This window comes from Bacillus rossius, assembly GCF_032445375.1.
Source record: "Bacillus rossius redtenbacheri isolate Brsri chromosome 4 unlocalized genomic scaffold, Brsri_v3 Brsri_v3_scf4_1, whole genome shotgun sequence".
NCBI classification, from domain to species: domain Eukaryota; kingdom Metazoa; phylum Arthropoda; class Insecta; order Phasmatodea; family Bacillidae; genus Bacillus; species Bacillus rossius.
Genome location: NW_026962010.1, coordinates 18,873,293 through 18,891,820, shown reverse-complemented (window position 1 = coordinate 18,891,820; position 18,528 = coordinate 18,873,293). Strand labels below are relative to the sequence as shown.

General features: G+C 39.5%; 1 protein-coding gene across 3 annotated transcripts in view; it reads right to left on the bottom strand.

Annotated features, from left to right (window-relative positions):
- Positions 1–13,806: 13,806 nt before the first annotated feature.
- LOC134541597 (lysosomal Pro-X carboxypeptidase) overlaps positions 13,807–18,528 on the bottom strand; it is a 96,184-nt gene continuing 91,462 nt past the window's right edge. For 2 of the 3 annotated variants that reach the window (XM_063385138.1, XM_063385140.1), the window contains exons 8-9: positions 18,146–18,333; positions 13,807–14,592 (exon numbers count right to left, since the gene is read on the bottom strand). In XM_063385138.1, coding sequence (XP_063241208.1) covers positions 14,361–14,592; positions 18,146–18,333 — 420 coding nt within the window. In that variant the 3' untranslated portion in view covers positions 13,807–14,360. The remainder of the gene's footprint in view (positions 14,593–18,145; positions 18,334–18,528) is intronic. The other variant, XM_063385139.1, reaches the window with a different exon arrangement.

The window sequence follows — 18,528 nt, the reverse complement described above, 5'->3', positions numbered from 1 at the left end:
TAATTTTAATAAATAAAAGTGATAATTTTCAGTTGTATTAATATTTGAAATGGGTAACTTTGGGCATAAGCCGCAATTGAAAAACCACTTATAGCAGTGGAAATATTTATGAGTAATATAGTAATATTAAAGTGTGGCGCCCGTATAAAAATAATAATAGTTGTCCTATTACCTATAGCAACTACAATTCATTCATGAAATAATAGTAATTATATACAGACTAGTCATAGAAGTTATACATATATGATAGGTATAACACATGATCAGATGATTTAATTACAGAGTACAATTATAGAGTGGCTAACCCAACTTGGAGACAGTCAAACTGCGATTAATATAATTGTGGTAACGAGCAAGTAATTGTACAATGGATGTGATGTTTTCTTGGTGGTGTTTTGCAAATCAGTAGTGTTTGCAAAACTCGAATACAACAACCATGTGATTAAATACATGACTAATATAAAAACCATCATTTTCCAAATGCCACTTTCACTCAGTAGGACAAAACAAAAATGGTACAAGAAGAATTATTAGGAAAGGTTAATGAATCACACTTTATTGGGAGGATCCAATCCTCTCCTAAACCATCCTACCCCGTTACTGTAACTAGGTTATTATGTACACTACCTACTGACATTATTGCTTAGTTTTGGTGCTACAGATGATAGAAAGCACGTTTTTTTTGTTTTAATTTTAGGTCTACTGTGCAAGATTTCCAACATGCAACCATAAGTTGAACTAAAATTCTTTATGGAGTAGTTGACCTAAGTTGTGTAGTTGTTTGTGCTAATGGCACGTTCAGAGTTAACAGAGCTTTGTACTGTGAGTGGCCTATGGATCATATTTTCTGATACACTCTGTATTGACATTGCCACTATGCTTGGTTTTTGCTGAAAAAAAAAAAAACGCAGGGTAGTAGTTTTTTGATTTTCCCTCCCCATCTTAAAGATCAGAAAATCAATTTTGTTTTAGAACAGGTAAAGATACAACTGCTGTTAGATCTCTAGTCAACATGGTTTTAAATTCATTTAACACTAACAACTTTATCCAAGCAAATATGCGTGAGTTGAGTAAGTAATTTGACTGTGCACCATAATATTTTATTATCCAAACTACAATTTTATTGTATATGTGTTGTTGAATTAAATTTTTTTAGGACATATATAATAGGACGAAAGCAATTTGTGGAAATATGACAAATCCTAATGCACCCTAACCTTTTTACATGTTTAAATTTCTTAATTCAAATTGCCTCAAGTTTCTTGTATTCCGTCACGTCGCGCTTATTTATATTCAAGTAAATAGCATTATTTCTTCAAAATGACAGTATGTTTAACACATACTCTAGTATTTACATTTTATAACCTTAAAACTATTTTCCGACTTTCGAGCCACCTAGCTCACAGTCAAAAACAATAACAAGCTAAATGCAAATGATTTTCGAAGGCGTTTTCCAAAATATCGAAAAAGTGTGGTTCGGAAGTATTTCAAACACAAAAATCACAGCAACGTTGCCACATTTCAAGGTGAAGAGCCATCCAACTCTCATTCTTCGGGCGGTCAAATGGCAGATGTTAATAACTAGGAAAGGGTGGATTGCCGCCAGTAAGCCGCTGGGTGGGAGACAGCCGGCGGCTTGCCGGCAGTCATTCGAATGTCGTTTATAAATTCGGCCCTTAATCTTCTATTATCAGCATAATTTTGGCAGTAAACAAGTTTTCTACAGTTTGAGGTAAAAAGACAGTGTTAATTGGTTTAAAATTCAGTTTTAAATAGTTTCTTTAGTGCACGATGTCAAGCGTCACCGCAAGAGAAGCCTACGAGGGAGTCATGGAAAATTCGTTTAGTCAAATTGTCGACCCATACTTTTCGGAAGTGTATTTTGTACTAAAATATGTGAGTTTAATTCACGTCATCGCTCAAACGTTACTGGTATTCTTGAATTCGTGCTTGACGTATAATCGAATATATCTTAAAATGTACTAGCCCAGAGGTCCCGAGAAATGAATTTCAGTTGATCTATTTACTGATTTACCCAGGGATTAATTCAAGAACTATTCACAAAAGTAAAAGTCCTAGTGAAGAATTTATTGTAAAGCTCTACAAAGCTATGCAATTTTAATGGTAATTGTGTCTGTTATATGTGTGGTTTATGATAGCCAATGTTCATTCCTTGGACGTAAAGTCTTTCATTATTTTATTTTCACATTATGTGATATGGTGACAAGAACATTGTTATTGAATTTTCTTGCCACAAGACTTATTAAATTTATTATTAAATGTGTCTAGTTGCTAATTATTTCGTATTGCAGTGATTATTGTACCGTCTTAAGTTGTATTCTTAGGCTGACGCTCAGTGACGTGTACTCAAAAAATCTCACAGATAACAAATTTTCTGACATTGTTGAACTTGAACTGCAAAAAACCATGCAAAATGCACACACTTCACAACTATTCAAAATAATTTAATATTATTGTAATATGACACACATATCGCGTCGCAAGAAAGTTACATCTTCCTACAATATACCAATGCGAACCCTAAAACTTATTAGTGCAATTCTTCAAGAAAAATTGTTGTTAAACATGTCATAGAATAATTACAAAACTTTGAATTATAGGTACACATACAAAACATATTAAGAAAGAAAAGGACGCCAGTGTCAAATGGTAGCGTGGTGGATATAACGTCCACAATTTATTCTAAATGTGTCTGTTAACACAATTTCAAGCCGTTCAGTATGGTTTTAATTTTTTGGCACGAAATAGCACTGAGTCTACAAATAACTGACCTGCCAAAATGTTTTTTTTTATTTATTAAAAATAGGTTATAGATTATTTTTGTAATTAATGCACACATTCATTTAGAATTGACCTCTACCAATTAAGTGAAATGTTTTGTATATTATTATTACATTTTCATAACGCTATGGCAATTCTCAACGTATTACTACTATTATTCTTTTTAGTATTTGCAACATATTTGTTGTGTTCGCCTTGCCAATTCATTATACATTTAAGTTTAATTTCTGTGGCTTTAGCTGTAATTGCCGCTGAATGAAAAGGTCGAAAATGTAGTGCTCATGGCACCATCTTCAGGTGAAATCTGACACTACCGTCCTCTACGATATATCGTATCAGTGCTGCCACCTAGGAATAAAATATGTTACTACATGAGATGCGAAGCGCACAAAACTTAAACTTTTATGCCATTGCGTATCAGAACCGTCACTCAGCCTAAATTTATTCAGCCTAAAATCGTTTAGCCTAAAAATACAACCGCTCACATACATTAACAGCCAAGATCAGAATTTCGTTCTGCCTAAAGTCATTCATCATAAAGTCGCTCAGCCTAAAGTCACTCAGCCTAAAGTCGTACAGCCTAAAGTCGTTCAGCCTAAAATAACTCAGCCTACAGTCACACAGCCTAAAATCGTTCAGCCTAAAGTCACTCAGCCTAAAGTCGTACAGCCTAAAGTCATTCAGCCTAAAATACATCCAGCCTAAAGTAACATAGCCTATAGTCACTCAGCCTACAGTCACTCAGCCTAAAATACATCCAGCCTAATTTTAGGCTGAAAAATTTTAGGCTCTGTGACGTGTACTCTCTCTGGTGATGATGGTGTAAATATGGGCACCCTTCACTGGTGTAAATACGGGCCTCCATTAAAAGGGGCCCATATTTACACCATGTTTTCTCTTAAATTTTATCTTAAACAATTATAAGGACATTTAAAGTTCTCCTACCTCAAAGCATATGTAAGTTTTATTTTATAATATATTGAGTAATGTGCAGCATATAACATTATATACCTACATTATCTTATTCACTTAGTAAGAGCTAAAAAAAATTAATGTGAGGGCATTGTAGCAGTTTTTCCCCATTGAAATATGCTAGTAATTATTTTCTGGTTGTTGCAGAATGACAAGAACTAAGAAGCATTATGAATGCAAGAACATGAGGAATCAGTGGGATAAATCTCAGATGGTACATGCTATCACAGCTGTAAAAGCTAAGGAGGTTTCTGTGAAAGGTGCCGCAAGAAGATTCGGAGTACCACGTAGTACTCTGCAGAGATTTCTTAAACTTGATAAAAGCCCCGAGCAAGTGGTTCAAGAATCAAGGCTTGGAAGGAAACCATTTTAAATGCAGAGCTCGAAAAACAGTTTCTTACCTCCTTGTGATGGAGGAAAATTTTTTTGGGTGCACTTTGACAGACCTGAGAAGAATAGCATATTTACTTGCCCAGAGAAATGGCTTGACAACCCCTTTCAAAAATGGAGAGGCAGGACGAGCATGGGCTGACCTTTTTCTTGAGAGACACAAGGATCAGCTATCAATTCGCAAACCCTGTGGAACATCCTATGCTCGAGCTTTGGGTTTCAATAAAGAGAATGTAGCTGCTTTCTTTGATCTCTTGGCAGATACTTTTAACAAACACTCATTCCCAGAAGATCGAGTGTATAACATGGATGAGACGGGACTGTACATTGTTCAGAGCAGAATTCCTAAAGTGATTGGGATGAAAGGGAAGAAACAAATTGCAGCTCTAACATCCGCAGAATGAGGGGCTACAATTACAATTATCGCAAGCATGAGCACTTCGGGTCATTATGTCAAACCAATGATAATTTTCCCTAGAACAAATATGACCCATGCTCTGATGAGAGGCTGTCCTGATGGTGCAGTTGGTAGAGCCCATCCTTCTGGATGGGTTCAAAACAATTTGTTCACAGAATGGTTCACTCACTTCATTGAGAAAACATGCCCTACTGAACAAAGGCCTGTTTTACTCATCTTGGATGGTCATTATAGCCATGTTCGTAATCCAGATGTAATTGACTTGGCAAGGCAGAACCATGTGACTATCATCTCGCTTCCTCCTCATTCCACCCACAAATTACAGCCCCTAGATAAAACTTTTATGGGGCCTCTGAAGTTGTACTACAGCGAGGCAGTGAGAGTATGGTTGCAACAGAATGGGCGTCCTCTCACACCCTATGATGTTATGGAGGTTTTTGGCAAAGCCTATGTTCGTGTCCAAATGGCTGAGATAGCAATAAATGGGTTCAGAGTAACTGGAATATAACCTTTGAATCGCTATATCTTCAATGACGCTGACTTTATAGCTGCTGAGTTGGTAGCAGGAAAAACTTGCTCCATAGTGGAAAATAATGTTTCTGAATCATGTGCTCCTCAACTTGCTTTCTGTGCACCATCAACATCATCTGCCACTCCTTAAAGTTATCCTGATATACAAGCACATCAGGCTCCTTCTATGCCAGTTGATGAGGCTCTTGAAACACCAAAATGTTCCACAGGAACTTCAAATGCAGTTTCACCATTTGACATATCTCCTGTCCCCAACATTAAGAGGAGAACCACCACTCGGGGGTGCAAAGCAGCAAGGGTCACCCTCATCACTGGATCACCATACAAGATGCAGTTGACCAAATCGCTTGACAAAGTGCTCACAAGAAGAGGTCGTTGAGTTTTTCCGGGGCAAGATACCAGCCAGGAGGTAGGGGCGAAAAGACAAAAGGCCTTTAGAAAAAGAAAATTCAACCCACGAAAAGCTACATTTCATCATCGGACTCATCAGACTCTAGCGACCCTCCCCTTGTCGACAGCGATGACTTGAATATAAATGATGGGCATATACCAGACTCGAGCGATGCAACTTGCATCTTTTGCGATATGAAGTTCTCTGAAGACACTCGTGGAGAAGTGTGGGTTAAATGTGTTATGTGCCAGATGTGGGCACACTTAGATTGTGCCGGGGCTGAAAGAGACATTTATGTTTGCGATTTCTGTAAATAATTTTTGGTGTGATGTTCTGTGTAACATTTTGAATTATTTATCCATTTTTAAAAAGGTTTAAAATAATTTTTTTGGAGAGGGCCCATATTTACACCCCATTTTTCCAGAGGCCTTTTTTTAAAGCTTTCTGTACCTATATCTTTGTTTTGGAATTGAAATAATATATATTAATAATAGTTTTGCCACCTATAATGTAGTAAATATGTAATAGTAGTTAATGAAAGTCAATAATCTAGAATATTTTTAAAATAAATTAACTTTAAGACAATAAATAAATATGGTGCCCATATTTACACCTTTTCCTCTAACAACGGCCTTACTAATAATTAAATGATCACAACGAAGGTCGTGAGGTGTGGCCACAAAAAAAGTTAAATGCAAGATGGCCTACCTTAATACCAATTATAAAAAAAAATATATAAATCTATATAAAATTCTATATAAAATTGTACATAAAATGTTCTAATACAAAACATGAATTAAACGTATTTCTCAGTTCTCATTAATTGTTCTCTTCCTTGAAATAATTTGTCACTACAAGCTTGCCATTATGTTAACATTCTAGACGTCCGCCGGCTCGCTGACGTTCTTCAATAAACTAGAGAGTCTAATGCCTCGCCGACATACTGTTCCATAAAAATGAATAAATTACGCACTAACATCAGTCCGTGCGTGCGGCAAAACTCCCTCGCATACACTCTATAATACTGCAGAAAGTCATTAGAATTAGTAAAGTCCAATTGAAAATACGCTGATTATGCCAATGTCTCAAAACGTTGCTACAATTTTCCAAAACGCCGAATTATTTTAAAAATAAACTTTCGTGTCCCACAAAACGGGCAAACGGGCGAGCGTTAACAAAAACACGTCATCATATCACCAATGTGTGACATTAAAAACATGGGCCTCATCTCACAAAAAGGGGGCAAAAGTTCCGTCCAAACTAGAAAAGTTCAGCATGGGCATAAAATCAAATTACGATCTTCGCAACAGTTAGTTTATCACCACGAGGGAAAAATTCAATGCGGCCGCCTCTTTTTACCTTGTTCAAAGTGTGCATCGTCGGGCAATCCCTTGCCCTGTCGCCCTGCGTGGTGTCTCCATGCTGACCCTGCCCATAACCGCCCGCTGCCGTCCGGCTCTTCAGTCCGCGCCGTCACATGCTGCGTTCTCACCACGAGTACCACCATTAGTCCTAGCTTCCAGCTGATACCTCCCACTCCCGGCCGACCGCATCGGTGACGTCATCGCCAAACCGCCGGGAGCGCACCAAGTGGAACTCATGCGAAACACAATCGATATCACGTAACTACCAATCCATAGTTACAAAATAAAGCGCTTAGCTTAAAATAAAATATTAACAGTTACAACCATTATTTAAAGAGATGAATTAACATCAAATAAAAAATGAAAACGTAAAAATACGTAAAATAAAACTATATAAAACTAAAAGCCAGTAACCTCAATAAAGTAAAATTAAATTACAAGGTTAAATGTGGCCCTGACGGCCACATCCTGATCCTGTGGCCTGCGAACCAGTTGGAACCGGAGTCGATGATACAGTGCGTGCGGCATTAAAGACTTTGCTTGTGAAAATGCTTGATTCCTTAACTTAATGTGTATTTGTGTAAATTTTATAAATAACTGTGTAAAACTTGAACTTGTGTGTTTTTTATTTCTATAATTTTTAGGTTCCTAATAAAAAAATAATTTTAAATACAGACAATATTTTGACTCATGTAGTATACCAGTAGACCGCGGGTATATAAGCCCCGCAGTTCACCTCTGACCACGGTGCAGTACGGACTTGCTCTCTTCAGGTAGTTTCGTGAGGTTTAGTTATGTCGACCGGAATAGACTGTTTACCGTCAACAGCGGGGACCTCGATGGCAGCAACGATGATGGAGTCGGAGATCCCGATACCATTTGCAGAGGAGACCACGGCAGCGGAGAGCTCAATGGCTGTGGTGTCGACAGCTGTGGATATCCCGATACCGACTGCAGAGGAGACTTCAATTAATGAAGAGCGTACTTCGCATCAGTGCAAATACTGTGGCGCATCATTTACTATCACTTCAAGCGTGCGCAGACATGAAAGAAGCAGTTGTCCAAATAATTTACTGAAACGAATACAATTTCGGTGCAATAAGTGCGGTAAACTAATTTCACGTCTCGACAGCTTACATCGTCATTATATAAAATGCTCCGAGACAGTTAAGTGCAAGTATAATGAACATGGTTATTGTTTTGACTCATGTGTTGAACAAGCTAATGAGAATATATAAGTGAGACCCTGGTGATATGAACTTCAGTCCGTCTCTAGCTGCGGTGATGAACGGATCGGGTAGTCAGACTTGAATAATAGACCAGTATCTAGCTATTCTTGAGAACTCGATGGCATCATTACCAGTATCAACACCGACCTGGATCGAAAGTCTACCATCATCAGTGCAGACCACGATGACAACGTCGTCTACAGCTACACCTGCTCTCTCAGCACAGCAGGAGATTTCGACGCATGCAACATCTTCCGCAGAGCAGACCTCAAAGGCTTCCGAAGTTAACATGTCAGCAGTGTTACAATGGTTCAACAGTTCTACTGTCATTGATAAAGGAAGGAGCATCCAACGGTGTTCCATCACCCAACTGTACGTACTGTGACAAGATCAAAAACTTGAAATTACGTGATTATGTAATACACAATTGTAATAATAACTCTGAACGCATTAAATATTAGTGCAACAGGTGTTTAAGCAAGTTTATACACTATGGAAGATTAAAACGACACCTCAGGAATTGTGATAGACTGGGTGTACATTCATCAGAATCAAGCTGTATATTTTGTAACAAAACATTAGCAACTATTCGAAGTGAAAAAAAAAACATGAAATATATCACTGTCCTTTTAATGAAGTCGATAATTCTTTGTGTGAAAATTGTGGTGTACCAATATGTCGACCTGATAGACTGAATAGACATTTCAAGTCATGTAAAGGGCTTAGTCCATACAATAAGAAGACTGTTTGAATCGATAAATCCACAAGACTTTAGTTCTTTGTCTGTGTTTTTTTTGTACTTGTCGTAGGTTAGAATTTATGTAATAAAAATTGTTAAAAGTACTTGCGATGTTTTTTATTTTCTCAAACCTGTCACTTTTGTGGTATTTTTTAAATTAAAGTTTTTTTGTATCGGCCAGGGATCGAACCAAGGTCAGGAATCAATAATTTCCATAATGAGCGAATTTTTTTATGAATTTTGGAATCTGTCCCGAAATTCTAGCATTGATTTACGGATTTTCAAGATGGTTGCCGTAACGAAAAGTGCAACGGTGGTTTTAAAAATTTTTATTATTTAATTCGATTATTTAATTTTTTTAATGACTTTTAAATTTTTTCCCGATTTTCTAAAATAAAAATTACGGATTTTCAAGATGGCGGACATGACGTCATACTACCTGATGATATATAAGCATGGTAAAAAGTGGTGGGGGTTAGTCTGCCTGCAGCCACCATTGAGGAAGGAACCTGTCACCATTTTAAATTTTTTTTGACCTCGTCGGGTTCGAACCGAGGACTCCGAGCTCCGTGTCGTAAATGTTTTTTTTTTTTAATATTTTTATTAATATTTTATTATTTAATTTTTTTATAAATTTTAATTTTTTTTCCATTAAAATCGGATAATAAATAAAAAGTTAAAGATGGCTGCCATAACGGAATTTGCAACGGTGACGTCATAAATCAAAATGTCGGAAAACAAAATGGCGGAAAGTTCGAGAAAACACAATTACGTCATCCAAAATGGTGGATACAAAATGGCCGCCGTGATATACTTGTCCCGTTACATTATGTCCCATTACACGGTGTCCCATTACATTGTGTCCCATTACGCTAATCCAAGATGGCCACCGTGACGACAGAATCAGAGATGTGGCTCGGCTCCTGCTCCACAGCCAGAACCCAGGGCCCGGAAATACTTTCCTATACTACTATTATTCATTCTACGAAAAACGACTCTATACAAATACCTGTCCGACGAAATAATGATGATACTTTATTTACTCTATGATTATGGTGTCGCTGTGGCTATCACGGAAGTCTATTTTTTCGTCACTTGGAATATATTACAACCAGGTATTGTTTTGACGCCAACCACCGGTGCTCCCTCTGGATCGCACAGGCCGTTACATCCCAACACTTACTCGTAAGTGCAACGAACACGCCCAAGCGTGATGTCCGCTGTGTGAGTGAAAGTGTGCCGCGACGAACACCAAGTCGACTACAGCGCCCGGCTGGGTGTGGCAATGCGCTAATGTATAATTAAATAATTAATTCTTCTTTTTAAAACAACCAAATTAATAACAATTAAAAAATACTGAAATAATATGAAAATTATGTGCAATTGTTAAATAATCATGTAATATCAAATATATCATTTAAGTCCAAAACTGGTCGGAGCTGTTTTCCCACGCTACACGCGTTTTGGCGCGAGGTCGCGCGGCGCTCTCGCGCCAGTTGCCGTCGGGAGCTCACAGGGGTCGGTAGCTCCACGAAAGCAGAGCCTACAGTTTTTCGATGAAACCTGAAAAACATTTATAAACAGGCAATGGCCAATATCAGGCATTTAGACTAGACATTTCCGAACCATGAGACCAATAATGTCCTGAGTACAGACTTAACAATCCACAATCAATGAAGAGGAAGCACATTTAAAAGCACAATAAAATAAGGAAGCAAAATCAACGAGAAGGAAGCACAATTGGAAGCACAATCAATGTAAAAAAAAGCACAATCAACGAAAAGGAAGCACATTTGGGATCACAATAATAAAAAAGGAAGCTGTATTACGAGAACTCAGTCTTAGAAAAAACTGAACAATACATAAAACGATAAAACATTAAATTATTGAATACTAAATTATTTATTTATTTTAAATGTTATACACATGCAAGGAAAATAGTGTTTATTGTATGTATCCAGCTTCCCTCAGTTCTTTAAGTACAGAGGCTACTTCGTTGATGTGCTAGTAGTTTTCTCTACAAACTGATGCCACCAATAGTCTCAGAAGATCTAACAATATGTTAGGATCTTCCCATGATACACAATCAATCTCTTTTGCTATCGTCATCTTCCTGGAATGTCTGTTATTAATATTTTTAAGATCACTATCATCCCAGTGTTCATCATAAACTTGATCAGTATTATTTATTTTATCACGTTGACGTCGTCCGACCGAAGGCCACCCCAAAGCCCGACCTGCAACTGCCAGTATTTGACCCCGCTAACCAGGGCTGCAACTAGAGTCTCTGGAACCAGGGGCATGAATGGATTCATGCGTCCCCCCCCCTCTTTTTTTGCACATACCACACCAATAAAGCGGGGGTCCTCCCACGGAAAAATGGTGCTATTTAAGCATTTTCCATACCTTCATGTAACAGTTTCTGTGCTACTGTAACTTCGATGCAAAAAATTTTTACCAGTTACCAGAGGTAGTAGGAATTACAATGAAAGCGATTTCGGCGCCCCCACAGCTTTGCGCCCGGGGCGTATGCCCCGCTTGCCCCCCCCCCCCCTAGTTGCGGCCCTGCCGCTAACGGAACGCACCCCTAGCCATGGCCCACCCGAGTCAGGCGAGCACCGGTGCAACAGGTAGAATCAAAGACCACCCCCTAATTAATCAGCCACCTTGACCCCAGTTCATGAGAAATCAGACACACATTAATGGTAACGTCACTTTTTATTGAAAACCCCGTTCAAGGGAAGTGCGACGTAGGAGTGCCCGGGTCACTCACGTGTGAATTTACGTCAATACATTTGTGAGTGCTCCCCTTGCGGCCTTCAGCCTAAATTAATTAGAGTACCTATTGTGTAACGTAAATATGACACCCCCCCCCCCCCCCGGTTGTTTGTGTATCACTTGCCACCGGAGCAATTAACAAGTGACGAACAGTCTCCAGTGTGACTCGTATTATTTAAACGTAATTTAAGTAAACATGTTAAATCTAATTATTAGAGAGTATCTGCAAACTAGGTTAACTTTTATTATTTAATGTATGAATTTAGAGCCACTTTCAATCTCTTGTTAATTTAATAATTTCCGAATAACGGAACTTTAGCAACTTTGGCGCGAGGGAAGATCTCGAGAACGCTGAGACCTTCCCTCGCGCCAAGGGCAAACGCCAGTACCGAGCGACTCGCGGACCGGGGCGGACGTGTGTCCCACGGGGAGTCCTCATCTTTTGTCTCCACTGAAATTCACTACTGGTAACTGTAGTCATAATCCAAATCCTTTTCGTTTATTAAACTTCCCGTGCGTAATCAGTCCTTTTTACGGTGTAGGGCGTAACCCAGCCGCTTAAATATAAACTCCCCGCACAAAGCTTTTCGCGGGGCAGTGCAGCATACGGCACGGGCCGACTCCTGCCACCAAAGACTTTTGGATAATCGCCGAGTGCACAGGCACCGGCAACAACGACGTAAAGACTTGTAATAAATTTAATAGCGAACCGCGGTCCATACAGGTGGACCCGGGTATCGCCGTGTTGCAATTTTCGGGATTGGCCGCCTCCAATCGACCTCCCCCTCAACCTCGACTGGCGTGAGGATAATTAAGATTACTGATGGCGTGTCAGAGCGCCCAGTGTCAATTTTGTGTAGTTTCCGTAGGGTAATTCAATGTGCATCGTGTAACTGTAAACTGCAAGTGTAACTGATCGATACAATTAAACGTCCACTCAGCACACTCCGTGCGCGACGTGTTTACGACAGTGCAAAACCGAATCCGTGTATGTTATTGTGTGAACTTCCCTAACCCAGTGCAGGGCACGTAACGTGTCAATAGCCAGGGACCCCTCCAACCACGACCACCACCGACAGTCCTAGCGGGCCACGCAGGGGCATTCGCACCCAACGACCCAACTCTCGGTTAGACACAGAGCTAGCCTGGCGCCCTCCCGGATACACTTTCATTAAACACCAGCCTTCCTGCTAGGAACCCCGCCGGATCTCGAACACGAGAACCCGGACGACGGCAACGCTGTTTCCATCGTTTCGGTCTCAGGGCTTCATCACAGTTTTCGATTTTGCCAGCTTTAGGGGCTTCATCACAGTCTTTGGTTTTTTCACCAGCCTCACAGTCATTGTCGCCAACATCGTATAAGTCAGCATCTTTGCCCAGATTACTATAAGAATTCGAAATCATAGACGTTGAAGTTTCTTCATCGTCATTAAAGTTTCCTTTTTAAGAGTCCATCATTTTTACAAAGTACGGAGCACCTAGAACACTGAATTAACTTAAGGACTTACATAAACGGCCACATACAGTTCTGAATCGTGACGATGTGAGCGTTTTTCATATGCAGCCGAAAAAAACAACAAAACATGGCCAATTCCCTTTCGTCGTTCTCCAGTCAATAGATGTACCTATTTGTATTAATTTTGTGAGGTGTGTTAAATAAATCACAAAATAAAGTTATAAATATAATATTTACAATTAGAACGTTTTTAATTTTCATGAATGAAAAGGGTTGGAAATGACAGATAAAGCACACCCAGTTGTTGACATCTCACCATTCCATAATTGCATATGACTCCTGATGGGTCATCAATGAGCTCAGCGCTTGACAGCAGTAATGGAACATGCAGCTTATCTCCTGCTCTGCTTCTCTGCCATGAGTACACACACAGTACACCACCTGCTATGTGAACTGAGATCAGGTGCCCAGCAACATTATCCTCGTATTTAATTCTAGCATTTGTTCAAATTCAAACCTCATACATGCCTTTATCCATTGTCATCTCCCTCGTGGCAATATGGAGGCAATAGTTGATTGAATTTATTTTACTATGGAATTGCAATACCATTGAAAATGGTTATCAGTTCTATCTTATGACACGAACCTACACAAACAAACACACACTACTTAATACAATTTTTAATTTCAATTATTCACCTCACTCATATGAACTAACAAATGAAATAAAGAAGAATTTTCAATCTGAAGGAAATTTATTCAATTACACAGTCACATAGATATAACAATATAATAATTGCAATACAAAATAAGGTCAATACATTTAATAACTAGTTATTACTAGCAATTACACCTACAACTGATACATGTTTCTACTAAGCTAAAATAGCTAATTATTGCTCAGAAATGTGTATATTGAACTAGTTTAGAATTTGTGTCGCAGACCGGATACATTCCCTGTTTGTTCTTTGACACATTTCTTTGTCGGTGTTCCAGAAAACATTTTGAAGAATACTGCTGACTTGATGGAGCTTACGTATTATCCAGTTTATGATCGTTCCAGATGGATTCGCTTAATCTGCACCTAGATGATTGTAGTGGGAAAAAAAAACACAGAAATAAAATGACACGGAATAAGTAACACTGCAGAAAATGAAAGCAAGATACTGTAAGTGTAAACAGAGTAGCAGTAATAAATTGGAATGAGATTCTTTCGCCAGATTTTATAAAATTGGAGGAACAGCTAGACCTAGGTATCACAGTCCTGTTTCCTCGAGCCGAGAGAGCAGGCTATCCGCGCGCGTGAGGGGGCGCCAGCGAGGACAGGAAGAGACGCTCACTGCACCAGCGCCGGATGGAGCGGCGGTGGAAGTCCCGGGCCAGTCTGACGGCGGGCGGGTCGGCCCGGTCGCTGGCGCGCAGGTCCAGGTGGTGGGCCCCCTCCGGGATCAGCACGGCCACCGCCGTCTCCGACACGTTGAGCAGCACCCCGCCGCCCGCCCACGGGTCCAGCAGCCCGTTGCTGCAAGGAGCATAGTTCCTGAGAGCCAAGCATCTAGGGACGGTGTGGTGCGAGCCCCCTGGAGCGTGCGTGGCAGGCCGTGCCAAATGGCAATGGATATTCCATGGAGAATCCGACATCTATCCGCAGTGTTGGTAAACAAATAACTTAATTCTCTGGTGATTACTACGCGAAAGCTTACCAACAGCCTGTCAAGTTTTTCAACAATTACATTATTTAGGTAACGCATAAGTTAAAAATTTTTTTTAACAATTCTAACCTCAAAAAATTTTTACGGCATGCAGTAGTTGAAGTCACTTTCTAACCTCACTGTCCTGCACAAAACATTGCGAAAATCGTGTTTGACCACATCTGATAGTAAGTACGAATGAGAACCCCCGTCGTTAATACAGTCACTTTCATTAAAAGAAATATTATTTAAACTGTTTTCATAATGCAAACACTACGCTTCGGCCATTGTTTTGGGAGTCCACCCAACATGGCACAACAATTTATCTAATAACAAATACTGCTTCAAAAACTTACCGTGTAGGTAATCATACAGATGTGGCACCTGGGCTCACACTTCACCAGGGCTACGAGGCCACTATGCTATTATGAACATCGAAATAAACCACCAACAAGTATAATATAAAACTACGTCTTGTATTCCAGCGATAATAATTGTTTTTCAATAACTTAAAAATTGTTACTTTACATCTTTAAATACTTAATGCTTATAAAGTTATTTAATTTTAGTGTGTCAAAATTATCACCTTTCTTGTTGACATAGGTAATACATAAAACTATTCGAAAGGGTGGTTACACTGTTACACTGCTAAAATATTTCACCTAACGGTTACCAAGAACAGTGATTACAAATAATCCAGGGATATTCGTAAATTTACGGGTCAATTATTTGAATATGACCCCACAAAAACAATCTTGATATAAGAAAAACATCAAGGCTCATGCAAAAACCTACTAATTTCTTCCATGTGTGCGTTTACCCTATTTGTACAACGTAGTTTTTACGAAAATCCAGTTATCTAAAATTACGAATAACACTTCCTTTATTTGAGGTTAATTATTCTCTGAAATATCAATACATTTCAAGGAGTGCCACATCTGCATGATTACATGGTAAGTATTTGAAGCCATTTTTCTCCTTCAAATAATTTTTGTGCCATATTGGTTACACGCCCAAAACATTGACTGAAGTGTAGTTTTTGTATTGTGAAAACAGTTTTTAAATGACTTTTATTTATGAAAGTGGCTATTTTCAACACCGAAGATTCTAAATCACTCTTAACCACCATCGTCTGGCGTTATCAAGCACCATTTTAACAATGTTTTGAGTGGAACTATGTGGCGAAGGTGAGGTTATAAAGTGACTTCAACTGCGTCACAGCATGCCGTGTCTTCCATGGGAAATTCACTGTAATTTCAAACAGTATAGACTTAATTTTGGTTTTGTGGCAGATTTTTATAGTCTTTCGCACGGGAATACTTAGGTGGTTTTTGTTGCTGGATAACTCGGAAAAACTTTTGTTTCAAAAATCTAAACTGGGACGGTAAAGATGTTGAGTGTTAGTTATAAACAAAAAACTATTGAAAAAAAAATAGGTTATGTAAGAAAAATATGAAAACGTAAAGAAAATACATTTGTAAAACTGTAGATATAAAATGTATTTTGACAAAAGATGACATTAAATATTTGACATGAATAGATAAGTTACTGGCATTAGTATGCTGGATATAGACACTAATACACATTAAAAAGATAAAAGATAATTTTGTTACATATTATATAATGGTTTTGTTTCCCGTCTTTGACTGAGGTTGGTACTACCCACCCACCACTCCCAAAGAAGACTACTCAATAAGAAACTTTCATCAACATGAGAGTGACATATCTGGCTCTCTTTTCTTACTGTGTCCAAAGCGACACACTGCAGCTTTCACAATCCTCCTATGTCCGAGTGGTGGAAAGGTGTGTGTGTGTGTGTGTGTGTGTGTGTGTGCGCGTGCGTGTGTGCGCGCTTGTGCGTAAATATACTAATGAATTAGGGCTTGATGTCTCGTCGACTTTGATGGCCTTAGTCACGATGAGGTGAGAATGTATGGACGGGAAAACGGGAGTACTCAGAGAAAAACCACAGGCTAACGGCAATGTCCACTGTGTTTCCCACTTGTAAAATATTTGGGTTCGATTACCTCGGTGAGTGACGAGTTATCTGACCACTAAATCACTCTCTAGTGTCTCCTACTAGTGGGTGAGCATTTGTTTAACATAGTAACCTTGTTATGGTGTGTACAGCTTCAACTTTTATTTTCCTAAACCTTTACTGTGTTCACTCTGGAACACGGTATGGTTTGTGCGAAATGTGAAAATTGCTCGCCTAGTGTAAGTGCCACGAAGTGTAAGTCGTCCCAGGTATCAGCAGCAGACAAACATTTGACGTCATCGCAGCTGACGGGTGTTTAAACCCGGGCAGTTGGCAGCCTCGAGTCCGATCAACAGCAGGCAGACGAGCTGCCAGAATCTCTACAAGGAACGAGCGAGCGGAAGCTCTGTCCGAGCGAGTACCGATCCATCATGCTGCTCACTGGGCAAGTAGCTGAACGAGCGAACACTCGCTTAAGAGAATGAATCGCTGCTTAAAAAGTGGTTAAGGGTCGAGTGGTGACTCGATACTGAAGAAACGTCTGTCGCAGAGCGAGTAATACTGAGACGTTGGTATCTGAGCGGGTAGGAGACTCGTACCATCATGAAGGTCGAAGAGCGAGTGCAAGACTTGTAGCTTGCACGGAAGAAACGTGGCGAGCACCAAACACAGTTGGGACTGTTTGTTCAGGACCAAATATTTTAAATAGTCGTATGTCAGAGTCTAAACAAGTATTTTGCAAATTCGTAGCTTTTTTATAGACAGTAAATAATGGAGAGTAATACAAATTTTACTGTTGATAAATGCATGTGAACTGCAAAATAATGTCATTGATCACTATGCTTTCAAAAGCAGTTGAATTTGTGTTCTGGACTGAAGTCGAGCGAGTTTCCTACTCTCGGTGCTCGGCATTACAGTATAGATTTTGATCAATAATGTACATCAAGGTTAAATCATGTTATATTCATAATTTAAAGTTTTTTTTCTTTCATAAAAACTTTCCACAGTATATGTGTAAAATTGCTGCAGACTGCTGTGAAAGGAGGAATCAGACTTCTTCAAAGTGTCATCGGCACTATGTATAGTAATTTTTTTAAAATTGCCAATATATTTTGATATGAATGAAAATGCTCAAATGTGAAGGTACCTTAACGTCTTTGTACCCTTTTCTATTTCCAAGCTTGTTGTTTATTATCCCAACCACCTTATCAAATACACAAAGTGCTCTGCTAACTGATAATATAAATCGTCTGCTGATGCTGATTGATTTATCATTGGATTATTAACATATTTTGCTATTATTAATTTTTTTACTGTAGTGGACCTTGCTCTGATACATTTGAGCCACTAAAACATTTTGTCCAGGAAGTATACGCCACTGACCCAGGAGCACACCACGTCGGTACCTGAACACGATGTTGCTGGCAGTCGAGATGCGCTTCCCGCCGTACTCCTTGATGGCCAGGTCCGGCTGTGGCCGCACCTTCCACTTCTTGTAGCACTCGTCCGAGAACGTGCTCAGGTCCCACTTCGCCGGCTCGAACATGTCCTCGACCCCGTCGTTGCACATCGGCATCACCATCTCCGTGCACGACTGCAAGAACACACGGCTGTCACACTGGAACTGGAGGCGGGCTCCCTGCTTGCAACACTTCTACACACCAGTTGCACATCGGCATCACCATCTCCGTGCACGACTGCAAGAACACGTGGCTGTCACACTGGAACTGGAGGCGGGCTCCCTGCTTGCAACACTTCTACACACCAGTTGCACATCGGCATCACCATC